Here is a 16,737-nt window from a genome sequence, read left to right on the forward strand (position 1 = left end):
TAGTACCCTACTAGTACCACTACTACAGTCCCATTATTATTGCAGGTCTATTGCAAATGTTTATAGCCAGAAGTTTTTTAGCTGCCTGCTTTGGCAGACCGCCAAGTCCTAGCCAGCCACAGAGGTTCACCTAATACATAACATATTTTTCCGAACCAATCATTTATTACTAATTAAGCCGCTAAGCCACGAAGCTTAATTATAATCTATCTACTAATTGGTGATCGAAGCTCCAATTTATTATCAGTCAACAATCCTTGTTCAGCCATATATATATATATATATATTGAGACATCTTTCTCAATGCTTCAGTATATAGTTGCTGATCTAAATCTTTTTTAGTAATTGTGTGTGGACATATGGGCATGAATTTCTTTAATTGTATCATTAAGAAAAATACATGTATATAATAGAGTTTATAAAGAAGCATATGAAGAGGCTTGCAACTATTTTTCTGGAAATTGCCCTTGTATTGTTAATGGATGATATGGTCATGTAGCAGGTCGATATATATATATATATATATGCATACATATATATATATATATATATGAATGATATCTCAATTGATGAGTTTAAAAGTAAAAATTTAGTTTATAAAGAACACACAGGAGAGAGTAGCAAGGGAGAGTATTTGAAGGCTGTCGGAAAAATGATGAAAAGTTTGATGAAGTTCATATATTTGTTGCTTTATTCTGTAGCATTAACAACAGGTGGGGTTCTCTCCAAAGCAAAAAACATAAATGGGACTGACATTACAGCTAATACTAATGGGACTGATGTTACACCTATTTTATATATATCGAATCTCTCTCTTCTTATTATATCATCTCTTGTCTTCTATAATACGACACACCTTCAAATATTTTTCTTAATTTCAAACACTAAATTAATATTACACATGCACAAATGGTTTCACATCATGTGCATATATATATATATATATATATACAATGAAGAAAATATCGTCGATTTCAGTGAAATATCAACAACAATATCGGATTTCAGCGTTGCTCGACACCAACAAAAGAGGGGAAGAAATTTCAATCTCTCTCTCTCTCTTCAACAAAGACATTGCTTTCCTATATTTTTTATAAAAAAAAATAATAATAATTATGTATATCTTTTTTTTAAAATATAAATACAAAAAAAAAAAAAAAGATTTAGGATTTCTAGGAGGCCGTGATCCCAAAATTAATTATAAAATTCAAATAAAAGAGAAAGATTAAATTATTTTGATAGGAAATTAAAATAAAAAAACTAAAAAAAGTTTTTATAAAAAAAAAATTGAAAGAGAAAAAATATTTTTTTGTGTTTTTGTCCACATCCAAACAAGATAAAAACTTTGATAAGGAAATTATTTTTCTTTTTCTTATACTTTTTTTTTCCGTTTATATTTCCACCCCTTTTTTTAATCTTGTTTTGGTTGTAAAAAAAGCAGAAAATGTCTTTCTAATATAATTTTTTGCTAACAAATATTTCTCTAATATAATTGAAAAAATACACTTTTTGTTGTAATTAAAAAAGATACACTCATTGGATAATCCAATTAGCATAACTAAGATAAAATGTTTGTATAGTTAGCATTTATTATTTATATTTGAATTTTTCAAAGAATTTTTAATACTTCGATGCTAACAAGCATTGTATTTTTTTTACTTACAATAATTTTTAATACTTATAGACTATCTTATTATCGTTATATTTTTTTACATTATTTTACTATATTAATTATCTCATATGTAAAAATCTATATTCTAAATTAAATATTTATAGTTTTTGTAACTTTATCGATATTTCCATCGATATTTCCATAATATCATATTCTAAATATTTCCATCGATATCGATATTTTCATCACTATATATATATATATGACAAGTATTTATCTCGTTTTCTAATTAAATATCAGAAATTAATTAATTAACATATCCCATTTAACGAATTAAATTACCTTTCTCATATATCTATTTGCATTACTTTATAATATTCTTTTATATATGTCGTTCTTATGCTCAATACGAGTTCCTCAAAATTTGATGAACACCTCATAAACATTACAACAAATTAATTATTAATGAAACATATTGATCGTGAATAAGCCAGCTTCACAATTTTTATATAAATTTTTAAAGAAAAAGAAAAATAAAATAAAAGTGAAAACAAAAATTTGGAAGAGTGAGAATGCATATGGAAGCATCGCAGGCATAATGTCGCTGCCATGGAAGAAAGATACAAAGCTTTAGACAAATGGTGGTGGGGCACTAGCCAGTTTGGAGAAAAAGTAAATAAAGAAAGGAAATAGTACTACTATTACTCCTATATCCGAACCGATATGCATGTAAAAGAGTATAAGAATAAGAGCTTCGAGTAGAGAGAGAGAGAGTGAGAGAGAGTTGAGTGGTGGATGTGATATGGTGTTTTGGGAAGCAGAAGACAATAGGTAAAGTCACAATCATATGTTTCTTTATGTGGACTGACCTCTTAACGTGCCTCCATAATCCGTGACTGTCGGCATTTTAGATGGTTAAAAGAAAACAACCGAACCCATTAAATTTCTTCAAGTCAAAATGTATATATGTACACATTTATCATATATACAAGAGATGCATATATATTGCATTGTATTTGGCCGGTTGTCTAAGGCTCTGTTTGGAAAAGGCTCTTGAAATGTTAGCCTTCGCAGAGCTTTAAGTTAAAATCTTCTCCCAAACATTGTTATTGTTTTCTAAACAATAATCTTTAAATTTAAATTTTATATATATATATATATATATATATATATATATATATATAATAATAGTAGTATCAAAGATTATCATATCTTAAACTAGATTTTTAATTTTAAATTATTAGTTGAAATGTTTAATCATATCAATTGTCATATTATTGGATAATCCATTATAAATAATATGGTACTTTTTAAAAGAATAATTTTCTCTTTCTATGTATATATATATAAGTGACAAATTTCATGCAAGTAGGTTAATGATTTCTGCTATGCACGCCCCACCGATTTGAACTTCATGATTGGCTTTTAAATTGGAGCCTTACGATTCTTATGAATTATAAAATGGTACGTATGTTCTTGAATCTTTAATTAATTGATCACCTACTGCTCTATTGCAAGTTGTAAACAAGGAAAAGAAAGGAAAAGGACATTCTCCCCATCTAATTGATGAGATTCAACCAAAGTTTCTTCTGATTCTTCCAAATTGATCAAACAACGAAAAAAAATTCTTTATAACTTAAAAAAGAAGGTAATAATATATATGTATATATATACATATTCCTTCCTTCACCACCTCTACCTGCATGGATTAGAGCACCTTTATCAATTTCTCATAACCTCAATCTTCGCTAATAGTCCTGCAATCAAGATTGATAAATAATTCATGAAATAAATCCATGGAAAAAAAAAAGATAAATCCGAAATGAAAAGTAAAACAATTATAAACTTAAAAAATTAAAAAATAATTAAAAAAAACTACTAATATAACTGGGGGAAAAAAAATACCAATTTAATAACTTATCGCTTTTTGAATATTCTTTTTTTTTTTTTTATAATAATGATTTTTGTGGTTATTTGAGTTGCATAGTTGGGAGAAAAAAAAAATTTCATGGACTCTATGATTCTATTTCTTACAGAGAAGTTGATAGCATGTATGTTGAGCAGGAAACTCCTCAGCCAATTATTTTTATAATATATCTAATGTCAAACAACAACCATTTGCCAAAATATTACAGTAAGAAAGTATTTATGTATTTATTTTTGGATGCAAATATTATAACCAAGTAAAAAGATAACGATTTCACCTAAAAGGTGTTAGTTGACTTGAAAGCAAGGGTCCATATATTACAAAGAGAAGTTTTTGTTATTTTGTCATTAATGTTTCTGTTCATTTCCCTAGGTCGGTTGCTGGTAGTTGGGCCTTAACTTCGGCCAGCCATTATTTTAGACCAAAAAGATTTGTATTGGCCAGCTTAATCTTTGAGTTGAGCCCATAAAGAGCTAAGCTGGAAGACGGAAACTCCATGAGATATCTTCTAAATTGTATTAAGTATTCCAGCTTTTAAGATTATTTCAGGTTGATTTTGAAATCTAGTTTTCGGTTTATATCAACTAATATTTCCCCTCCCCTCTCTCCCTTATGGTCTTTTACAAAACAAAAAAAAACTCTAAAAATTAAAAAAACAAAAAGCAATTATTAAATGAGATTTTTTGTTGTAATAACTTTTTCTTTCTAAAACAATTTTAATTTATGAATTTTAAAATGGTTACCATTTACCAATAAGCAGATATCTGGACTAAAACGTTCTAAATCAAAGAAATGTGCATGAGATAAACCAGAAAGTTATAGTAACATAAGAGAAAATGAAAACCAAACTGTTGCCAGTTCTAAAAAAAGGCAACATCATGCTTCACAAGCAAAATACAAAAGTGTCTGACTGGTTTTTATACTATGCCGATTAAGTGAACCTGAAAATTATATGAACATGACGATCACAAACTAAATGTCACTACAAAAGATCTTGTGGCTAATATAAACGAATAAAAAAGGGGATGTGCCATTACCAATTCAAATATTTATCACCAACTGGAATACACACCTAAATTATTCAAACACCACAGAAAAATTACCATTACAGAGTCAAAAACAAATATATGCAATCACAAATGTGACTAACAACTCAAATACACTGTTACATTCCATCACCCCAAATTTCACAACATGAAAATGAAAATCTATATGATCTAGTAGTAACAAAGAATATCACCCCAGTTCCCACAACCCCAAACAGCATAAAATACAAAGATGATTAACTCCGGTTTTCCTTATCCAGCACAGGAACACAGCTTTGATAGGTGTAGTATGATGAAGTGTATTATATAACAGAAAGGAAGCTTGGCATAATGCTTATCACTTATCACAAGCTGTGAGGCTGCAATGCTCCTTGGAGATTTTTCACAGCACTATCATAGTGTACAAAACCCAAAAACCAAAATTCGTGGTTGTCAACAGAGATAACCTGTACGTACTTTTCTGATGGATTGACTTTGCTGGTTGATGGACTGACAGACTTAAGCTGATGCAACGGAATAACCACCTATGACAGAAAGAAGAAGCAAGATATCTTTAAAGACATTAAAGAGAATTTTAATGTATGCAAACAAAAAGGAGATTTGATACTTGATTATGTTACTGATAACAAAACAGCAATCGTTTTCAACATTGCACTATAACATGTTAATTGATAACTATGTCCTAGAAGATTGAGAGTACACGGGAAAGCAAAATACAGCAATGGATATGGAAAAGCACAAGTGGGAAATACACCAAATACAAGCATGCAATATGCGTGTGTTAGTGTTTTCAGGCATAGACTGTTAACATGCACATATACACAAGACGCACTTTATTAAGCATCATCACATAAATAAATATTGAATGAAGTTAAAAATGGGAAAGTAATAATTATCTATTTAAACTTAATTACTTTGAGTCTTAGAGATGAAAAGGACCATAAAAATTATCTTCAATACAGTTCTAAAATTAAAATTAACAAAAGAAAGGTCGACAGAAACTAGAAACAAAAATAATTCTTAGAAATAAACTTTTTTGAAAGATTTTTTTTTTTTTTTGCCCAAAAAATTGGTTCCGATTGAAACAGAGACAGCATTGAGTCAGAAGGGTGGAAATACAATAGAAGTACGAAAGCAACCAAAATTAAAAACAAAGTTAACCACCTTAAGCATCAATTCACAAATAAACCAAAATTTTGTCACATAATCAAACTAATATTCAATTTCATCCATTAAAAGGTGAAGCGTCAAAATTGGCCATTAACCTTTACAAACATTATGAACTTGAAAGTTCTACCTAATTAACATCAAATCAAATCAACAAGTATTTCTTTTCCTTCTTAATAATTAAAACTACCGGGTACTCCATATGCTATTCCAAAATTTTCCTGTTTCTTCCAACTCAAACAATTTAAAAAGCAATTAGCAAGACAGCTAATGAAATCTCTAGAATATGGCATCAACCTATACCATAGGATACATATACTGTAAATTTACTCTTACTCTTAGAGAGAGAGAGAGAGAGAGAGAGAGAGAAGTATATGATATTAGCATTAACATCATTTTCAAGATAAAGCAATAGGTAGATCCTAACAAGGACAGTAAAGGGTTACAATAAAAAACAATAAAATAAAATAAAATCTACCTTATAATAACTCCACTCGGTCCGGCCATCAGTTGTGTAGGAAAGTGGGTTGTCACTACAAAATGCAAGCTTTGCCGTTGACAAATATAAAGTTCCCATTACCGGACCAGCTGATGTGGATAGGTAGCAGGCATATGTCTTTAGAAGTTGCTCCTCAGGAACAGTCTCAAAATTGTGTCGAAAGATCTTTTCATAACCGCCTTCTGCAAGTACCTTTGTTCCCTGAGCTATTCTTCCCACAGCAGCATCAGCAAAACTAGGACCCGTTTTCACTGGTCCATGGAAAGGTCAGTGCGTAGAATTTAAATCACTAGGAATTTTCCTAACAGATTTTGAACCTTATAAGCATTGAAAAGTCACAATCATAATACCAACTGGTACAGAAATTACAACTATATAATTGATTGAAAAAGAATAATAAAAGAAGTAGACATGGTATACAGGTCACAAGTTGGTAAGAAATGTAATCCATCGCCAAGAGCCTAACACCCACGGCCAACTAAATGCACGCACAAGTGCAACAAAGTCCCAAACGAGTTGCAAAAGAAAACAGCCGAAAAAAGAAGCACTTAGAAAGCGGTTCAAATTTACATAATCCCTCGGGTTCATGGTAAACAACATATCATCTAGACATTCCACCGCAGTCCATTCTCTGAAGCAGATACAGTTTTATGTTGCAAGATTTAGTACATCAACAAAGATAAACTTATAAAACCTATTGCCCATGTCCTGAAACATTGAGCTAAGATGGGAAAATAGCTGGTCTTCCACAAAAACAAAACTTTGACATCACACATTGTCATGCATTAATGGAAACCCAAAAAAAAAACACAGAATGGAATTGCTTTACGCACAAATGTTGCAGAGAATCGTACAGAAAAAAATATGAAACTAAAATTAAAGAAATCATCCACCATGAGGAGCACATCAGGATTACTAGTAAAGTAGTACTCACAGTGTTGCCACATGTTCCCAGCAAGGTCCTCAGCCTTTTTGGTAGCCTCTGCTGCCTTTTTTCCCCATTTCCCTAGAACATCTTTCACTGAATCCATCTTATCTGATCCCAAATCAAATATCAAAAAATTTTCAATTCCTCGACTCCTAAAAAACGAATAGCCCCAAAAAAAAAATAAAAAGGAAAGAAAATCCAGGAGGTGGGTAAAACTCACTCTTGGCGGAGGAACCCGGCACCGGCGCCGGAGAAGGGGAAACGTAAGGATTGGACTCGGACGGCATGGAGGTGGCAGCAGTGTCGGCGGCGATGGGAGCACGGGCTTCGGCCTGGAACGCAGGAGAGGAGGATGGATGCTCGGAGGGAGGAGAAGCTTGAGGTTGCGATTGGGGTTGCGAAGCGATTGGGACGGAGGTCCAAGTCTCGGTGAGTGGGGGCGGAATAACGTCGGTTGGTTGGAGCTTTGGATATGGAGCGTAGTCGGAGGAGTGGAGGTTTTTCTCTGGTTCCGATGGTATCGCTGGGTCTGTGGTTGTGGTTGTGTTTGGTTTGTGGGTTTGACCGTCTGCTTGCTGTCGCTGACTCATCTTCTTCTTCTTCTTCTTCTTCTTCTTCTTCTTCTTCTTTCTTCTCCTTCTGCTTTCCAATTCAAAAATTCAAAAGGGATTTTTGTTTGCTAAGAGGCGTTTCGAAGAGACTTGCGAAATTTACAGAGTGGCGAGACGAGACGATACGGAACCAGAGACGTTGATTTTTTTTTTTTTTTGGAACGTTTGAATTGTTGGACGTTGGGGGTCAATTATGTCAAAATAAAGCTCTTTCCCTGTTTTTGTCAAAAGAAAAAAAAAAAAACAAAAAAAACAAAAAAAAAAAAAGAACCAATAAATCACACTGATTATATGATATGATTCTCACGCGATCCAAAAATACTTTTTAATCTTTCTTATTATGATTTTTTATTTTATTATTATTGTTTTTTGAAATAATAATTATTATTATTATTAGGTCCTTGTAAAATTGATTCGTAACCTTTTAGGATATTAGGAAATATTTGACATTTATTTTATTTTGATTCTAGCAAATATAATTATCGTTTAATCTTGTTCAAATGTGATCGGTTTTTAAATAATAAAAAAAATCAATATTTATGATCGGTTTCTCGTATTCATCGACTTACAAAAATTGTACTTTTTTTTTTAAAATCGGTGAGATTAATCAGTAATTATATATTATTTTTTTTATAAAACCAATTATACATTGTCAATCATTTCAGAAAAAAAATTATACATATATATATTATTTTAATAATATATAATTGTTTGCGAAAAAAAAAAATATCGCTTTTATTAAAATCATTTTATTAACATTCAAAACTTGATTGCAAAATGTCACTTTTATGTTTTATGTATAGACAGGTGACTTTTTTTTTTTTTTTAAATTTATGGCTATCTATATATATATATAAATGATAATGTGTATATATAATATTATTGACATCTTTTATATAATGACATTAAAAATAAATGTAATTAATTGATAACTATTAGGTTTTGTATTAATTTTATTTATGAAATTTAAATGTATAGAGCATTAATTTTACTGTAATAGACTTATATATTTATTATAAACTGAATATAATTAAGCATGAAGATGATAACTTAATAGTAAAAAGCCACTCAAACCATCTCATGCCTTAATAATATGATGAGCATGCAAGCTATATAAATATAATTATAAACACAAATTTTTTTTTATTCTTATTTACCTTTTTTTTAAGAAAAAAATGTAATTTTATTCATAAATAAAAAAATAATTTTTTATTGTCACATGACGTCATATGAAATGTGTCCGTTGCTGGTGCTCTCACTCCATTTCAAACGCATGGATGTAAGTGTTTTCTACTTAACACGTGGCAGCTACTTTGTGAAGACGTTGCTGGCAGATGGTTGAGATGATTTACATATGAGAATTAATTCCAAAATAAATCTGTACAGTTCCGTGTCTATTCAAAGCACGAAAATATATTCATAAAAAAAAATTTAAAAAAAAAGGACGAAAATACTTTTTTATTCTCTTAAATCCTTAATTAATAAAAAAATAAGATATATATACTAACTAAAAAATATTTTTAAAATGAAATAAAATTATATCACTAATTAAATATGAATGGTCGCTTTCTTTTTACCAAAATAAATAAATAAGTAAATAAATATGAATGGGACAGAAAGAAATAGAAACAAAGGTCTTCAGCTCTTTCGAATGGAATAAGGAATTGCGCTTTCACATTTCCAGATTTCAGACAAGAATATGAAACAAGGTCAGCTTTGTTCTTTTTCTCTTTCTTACTCGATCTCCTATTCTAGTTTTGCTTTAATTTTTTTTTTTTTGAATAGTATAAATTATTTTTAAATTTCTGTTTTTATGGTTGGAACTCATGCCTTTATGATATAGATAAAAATTATTTTATTTTAATTATTTAATTAATTTTTATATTGATTTTTGCATCAAAATTAAAATAACTAATTATAGTTAATCACTCATACAGCAATGCATATTATATGGGCAGTTTGATTCTGAAATATGAAATTGGTATAAAGAGTGTAATATGCTTTTGACAACCTGTGCATGAATGCTTTGTGTGTAGGAGGATTAAGGAAGGTAGTGGATAAAGGGATTTTATTTATGCTCATAAAGAAATCAATTTTTGATATGCCAAATAATATTCCGAAACACATTTATCAGCATCCGATTGATTGAGAAATTTTGAGAGCATAATTCTCTTGCATATACCGCTTTGTACAAAACTATTCATTAGAAAGCCACACATTTAACAAACCAAAGTATAAATACATATTTGTTTAGATAATAATTATGAATTCAAATCTTAAAACCACAATAATTTATCAAAAATAAAAATAAAAATCTTCAAACCACAATAATAATAATAATAATAATAATAAGATTGCAATGCCATTTTGAATAAAACTAATTAATTAAACTCTGTCATTCACTGACGGTTCACTTCATACTTAGTTAAGCACCCTTCCACTTCTTTGTCTCTATGGAAGGCATTAGATAACTTGGAAACTTTTCTGTAAACCAGCACATGAACATCGAGAACTTTTTCAATTTTCCAACGTTATATTTATTGCTGTTTTTATAAAATTATTGCAAAGTTAATAGAGCATTTCAAATCTCTAAAATCCCATTTCTTACTAACCTTCTGTATCGTCTAAAATCTAAATTATGTCTTATTTATTTAGTACGAAGAGTTGGCCACGGATCAGAATTCTGTAATGGGTCGGGTCACCAGGTGGGTAATGATCATGACTTTTCATTTTAGGACCCGAATGGAGATTGATGATAAAAGATGTTGGACAGTGTTCTAATGGCCCAAAACTTGACAATATTGGTTAGTTGACGGCCCAATAATTCACACAATTTGGATTTTGTTTATTTTTTGGTGGAGACAACAATTAAATGCAGAACTTTTGCTTATTATTTTTTTACATCAAGTGGAATATACAACACCTTTTGTTTTTTTTATTGTTTGGTTGATACTATACAACAACTAAAGATGTAAATAAAAAGCAAGTAGTAAAATAATATTTAACTATACAGTATATATACATTTGCTAGATTCAATATTGTACTCAAGAGCATATTTTGACTGCTTTTAAACATCATGGTTAAAAACACGTTGAAGAAGATAAAAATACTTTCTTTTCACAATCATACTTTCTGATCTTTAAATATACGCTCATGACCTTTGAAAACGATAAGTAAGATGCAGCACAAGAGTATACTATAAAGCAATTATTATCAATGCATAAACTTGAATTTTAAGACTATATTGATATTGAACACCAGACATATTTTAAATCAGAATCCTAAGTATGCAGTTTCACAGTTAGAATATTTTTCACTTTACAATAGGAAAGTTACCTTTATATAGCTCATATAAAAATCTAGATTAGCATTTAAATTGGCATCTTAACAAAAACTATATAATATGATAATTGATCTGTAATTCAATGTGAACCTAATAATTGGTTGAAAATAAGCCAATCTTTTGCAAGAAAAAGCTTACCTAATTGTGGAATGTTCTTTTAGAGGGTCACATGCAATTTTGGAAAATTTACTGTGTTTTTAACCAAAGTGTATAACAACTCCCCCAGATATGTCTGGTGGCTGCATGCATCTTCCCCTGACAAGCATACTTCTTTTATATTATAATGCAGAAAGCGTGTTGATTGTCTTGATCTATCAAATAATTAGCGCAATTCTTGGATACATGTCTATGTGAATTTTAATTTAAACTAATATAAGTCCCACCAAAAATAGAGTCAGAACAAGATCATGAAATTCTGGTACTAGCATCACAAACTTTACTGAGGAGAAGGTTAAAAATGCTGTCGGAAAACATCAAAACCAGTGTTGTTTAGTCGGTTTTTGGGAACTAGACAGATGTTTTCGACAATTGTTTGTGTTGTGATGTTGGAATACTGAAAATAATTGTGCAAGTTTTACAGCTGAAATCCCAAATGTGGATCTTAATTATAGGCTTGTTTTAAATTTTCTTAGATTCCTCAATTTTGTAGCTCCTGAAGATTGAGAATGCATATTGCTGGTGTATGGATAAAAACCCTTGGCCTTCCACAATTGCTTTGACCTCAATGAAGATTTAAATGCAGGACATATACAGAGTATTTGGATTTCACACCATCACTGACTTAAAGAAACTATAAGAGGACCAAAAGAGAAAGATTTGGACCACTACCATTAAACATGATTGTGCTACTGTTTCAGCATGTATAATTAAACCCACTGGCTGTGAGTACTGTTTGAGCTTTTGTATTACCACTTTGTGACCACCCAAATCACTCACTTAACAGGAAAAAAGAAAAATAGTGACATCTAGATGTCGCTCGGTAATATAGTTGGTTTTTGATTTTTTTGTTTTTGATTTTTTTTATCTCATGTTTAATTTACTAACCTCAAATGTTTGATAGTATTAATTACTTTATTAAATATTTTAAATAATTATAATTTAGAAAGAATAAAAATTAAAAAAATTTAATAAATTTGAAATTTTGTTTAATTTGATTTTTTTCTTCTTTAAATAAATAAATAATTAAAATACCTAACAAATTATAACAACTACTAATAAACACTAATAAATATTTAAAATAGACAAAATATATGCAATTAGCTAGGGAAAAAATAAAAACTGCCTATTTATGAAACAACATTTTAGTAATGTGTTTTCTGTGTGTTGAGTCACTGCTATTCTTTGGAAAATATAAAAAAGAATAACATTCATCTCCTAAATTTGGTAAATTATGGTCCACGGTGATAGAAAAAGTAATTCTTTTTAATTTTATTTAATATATATATATTTTAAGATGGAATTTAAAAGTTTGATTTGATTCCAAAGTTGGATATATGTAAAACTTATAGGAAAAGAAGAATCTCCAGCTGTAAAAAGCCTCCAATCCTCAAAGCAAAGTTTTTCTTTATCAGCAGGATATGAATTGCAAGTGTTTTCATAGTTTGGCTGCTGCTAGGTAAGAAGAACATGGGCTTCCTGGAAAAATATTAATTTCCAAACAAAAGTGAACAAAGATAAGATAGGAGTGGGTGTTTGAGAATGGGCAATAGAATTGTTGCATGACAAAGTAAGTTTGTTTTTGACCTTTTGTCAAATACTTAGCAATCACATTTTTTGACGAACCTTTTTGCTGAATAACATCACAGTCTTCTTAAAAGATATTCCTCAAGTTGTTATATATGGCCTTAGAATCTATTTCCATATCTTTGTAGCATATGAATTGGTTTCCATTTGAAACCTCACATCGGAAACATCGCTCTTCAAATACGCTACAAGCTATTGTACCCCACACCCTATTCCATTGTCTTCCATTTGCTGGCCCATCTAAACTCAATTTCTCAAATTAGCATTATAAACACACAAACACACACACACACACACACACACACACACAGCAAAACAAAAAATAAAAAAAATCCAATGAAGTTAATTATTGGGTTTGATTTATTTTTTCTCGCCCAAATTATAAAAAAAAAAAAAAAAAAAAGGGTTGGAGTTCAAATCCAAGAGTAATAAATAAATATAATTACCATTATTTTATCCCACTTGTGCTCCGAAAGAAGTGGTATTGGGTAACTGTTTTCACCCTATTTTTAGTAATGAAACTGCAACACAAAAAAATCTTGGCAATAAAGTCATATGGGCTCCTTGCATTAGGCTTACACTACTTGAAAGACTTATCAAAAGCGAGATCTATCCTAATAATTATTTTGGAAATAAAACAAAAAACAGAGAGCCAAAAGAGTTGGTTAACCCAAAAAGTTTGTTGTCCACCAAAGGCAATTTACATGCCAAATTTAACCAAAAACTCTTACCCACTTAGTAGTAACTTTGTTCTATTATTTTTCCCCCATGCCTTTTCTTAGCATAGAATTAGGTATTTCATAAAGTAAAGTTATTATTATTATTTTTTTAAACCCAATCAACCAATGATAATTTTTATCCTAGTTTGGTTGCCAGTTTATTTTTTTTTCCTTCTCTTTTTTTTGTTTTTTGGGTAATAGTTGCTAATTTATTCTTTTGCTTTGATTTTGTCCTTTGTTAAATGGTATCCCGTTTAAGAAAAGGGCCCAAAAAAAAAAATTGTACTGAAAGAAATATATATATATATATATTTGTGAATAGTGTATTGTACTAGGATAAGATTACAGCTGAAATTTGGTCACTCCAAAATCAATATATTATCTGGTTGGATAATTATAATTAAATTGAAAACTTTTACTTTGCTAAGTGAAAAGGACGAGAGAGAAGACTAGATCCAAGTGAGAAAGACAAATGATGCTAACCTCAGCAAAGTGAATGCTAAAAAATACACATAATTTTCTTTCTGTTTAATTTTTTAATATTTAATTTTTCTTTGAAAAAAAAACAGTGAGTTCATTTCATCCACTCCTTTTTTTTTTTTTTCTTTTTCTTTTGTGGATTTATTTTGTTATAAGTAGAAGAAATATAGTAAAATTATTCTCAAGCGAATCTACAGCGCGTGGTTTTTCCGTTACACATCCACTGATATCTCATTGAACATTATCAGTCATTTTGGCCACCAAAGTAGTTCACAGACTAACAAGTATTCACTACTTTTTGATTGGACCGTGCGTTTTACTTTCCTTGGCAAAAGTAAAGTGTAGAGAGAGACAAAGCCGTTCTCAAGTTTTGTATAATTGATTTTTAATCCTCTGTGAATGCGTTATATGATTTTGCCTATTCATGAAGTCAACCTCCTCATGTTTTCCAACGTCAATTTTTCACCCTTTCTCCCTTTTTTTTTTTTTTCCAGAAAAAAAAAAAAGACACTAAATTCATATATATATATATATATATATATTTGCTTATATCAAATCAACAACTAGTACAAATAATATTTTTTTTAGGTAAATAATAACTAGTACCAATAACCTAATAAGTTTGTAAGAAACATTTTAATATGTAAAGAATATCACACTTATTTTAAGGTGTGATATAGACAGATCCCATAATAGCAAATGTAAATTTGTCAAGCAAATATATAAAAATACATGACACTTTTTTTTTAATAATAATAAAAATACATGACAACTTTTTTTATAATAATAAAAATACATGACACTGTCTTTGTGTTGGACCACTAACTGTTATTGTTTTGTAACACAACGGTAGAATGATATGTATTGCAAAATGTTTGAGCACAAATCTCATATTTTCAACCTCCTCATCTTTTTTTCAAATTTTCACCCATTTAACTTTTTTTTCCCCTGAAGAAAATAAAAAATGACACCAAAATTTTCTTATCCTTGTTCTTGTTTATATCAATTCAAATAAATAGTACCATTAGCCTAATAAGTTTATAATAGATTAGTTAATATATAAATAGTTTAATGCTTTATATAAGATGTTAAACATATACATTCAAAGGTAAATTTGGTAAGCAAATAAATACCCACGGATAACATTATTGTATGTTTATTTGGAAAAAAAATGAAAAAAGGAAAAAAATTATGTTTGACCATTATAAAATTTCGTTATGTAACAGAAGTTTGATATGTATTGCAAAATGTTTGAGCTTAAATCTCATAATATATATTTTGTTGAATACAATTAGTTCGAGCATTTCTCTAGGTCATGGGCTTTAGGATGGTTTAATGTGTGATTTTGATGGAAAGATACTTATTCATTCCTCTCTCCTGATTTTCTTAAATGACTCATTTAAAATAATTTATTTTTAACCTTTTTTTGGTCCACAATATTATAATGTATTATAAATTAAATAAAATTGATAAGAGAGGAGTTTGATTCGAATGTACCATTTCAAATTATATATGTAAGGGATATACTATTGATCCAACCTTACTTGTTAATTTTATTTTTTTGGTTTGATACAAGGTTTTTCAATAAGTTATAAGAGCATTTCCAATAATTATTTCTATTGGAGTTTATATGGTATTGATTTTGGAAAGTGTTTATGTTTATATGACATTCTCTCTATTTAATAGATAATATTTTAAACAATTTATTTTCAATGGGTTTTGTTTAAAATGTCTTAGAATACTAATGTATAATTTTTTATTTTAAAATTATATATAATTAAAAAAAAAAACTAAAAGCTCATGCAAGAATTTTTTTTTTTTAACAAAAGTCAATAAAAATAAATAAAATGTTGAATCAGCTTGTAAATTTTCAAAATAGACAGTGTCCAGTTTTTATTTATTTTGTTGTCATATCAGCTTGACAAAATCAATATACAGAATCATTATAAAAGATTTTTTTAAAATCTTATTTATTTATCTAATATGACAAAAAAAAATTTAAATAGATGGAATTAATGTACAGAACTATTGAATATGCTCACGATTTATTAATACTCATTTATTGATTATTTGATTGTTGTACTTTTATTTATTTTTTGGTGTTTACCAAAATGAATTTAATTATTAAAATTTATAGTAGATACCCAGTTAAGCTATCAGCGCAAGTCACATCTTTGCACTCACGTATTGTTATATATAAACATCAGCAAATTTCATTTAAATCCTCATGATTTTGCTTTAATTACATTTAGATCATATATTTTTGAAAAATCAATGGTTATCTCCATTTATTTTTTTATATTTATCAAAAATAAAATCTCTTTGTTAAGTAGTGATTTCTTTTTAAAGAAAAACCAATGTTTTATGATTAAATAATCTTATGAAAATTCAACATTGACCTTCACTGTTAAAATTATATTGTAAAAAACGATGGATGAATTAGGTGAGTGGTTATTTTTTAAAATTTGCAAACTAAATTTAATTAGGAAAAAAATCAAAAGGGCTTAATTGAAATTTGCATATATATATATATATATATATATATATATATATATATATTTAACTATATACAATTTAATTCCACATATTATTCTTTTCAACATTTGTGATCACAATTTTAGGAAAAGTTTGATCATTTTCTTCAAAATTAACTGTTCTCTC

The 16,737-nt window shown here is 28.9% G+C and overlaps 1 protein-coding gene across 1 annotated transcript; it reads right to left on the bottom strand.

Moving 5' to 3' along the window:
- Positions 1-4,540: 4,540 nt before the first annotated feature.
- LOC107411146 (GEM-like protein 1) lies at positions 4,541-7,974 on the bottom strand. Its single transcript, XM_016018678.4, has 4 exons — positions 7,400-7,974; positions 7,186-7,287; positions 6,231-6,502; positions 4,541-5,109 (listed from the first exon to the last, which is right to left on the bottom strand). Exons 1-4 carry the CDS (start codon positions 7,767-7,769, stop codon positions 4,930-4,932), a joined length of 924 nt encoding a protein of 307 aa, XP_015874164.2. The 5' UTR covers positions 7,770-7,974; the 3' UTR covers positions 4,541-4,929.
- Between the last annotated feature and the right edge of the window lie 8,763 nt (positions 7,975-16,737).

This window comes from Ziziphus jujuba, chromosome 5, assembly GCF_031755915.1.
Source record: "Ziziphus jujuba cultivar Dongzao chromosome 5, ASM3175591v1".
Lineage (NCBI taxonomy): Eukaryota > Viridiplantae > Streptophyta > Magnoliopsida > Rosales > Rhamnaceae > Ziziphus > Ziziphus jujuba.

Coding starts and splice junctions, on each gene's coding strand:
- LOC107411146 (XM_016018678.4), bottom strand. CDS start 7,769: ATGAGTCAGCGACAGCAAGCAGACGGTCAAACCCACAAACCAAACACA. Junction 6,503..7,185: donor TGGGAACATGTGGCAACACT/GTGAGTACTACT, acceptor TCCATGGACCAG/TGAAAACGGGTCCTAGTTTT. Junction 5,110..6,230: donor CCGAGTGGAGTTATTATAAG/GTAGATTTTATT, acceptor TTTCTGTCATAG/GTGGTTATTCCGTTGCATCA.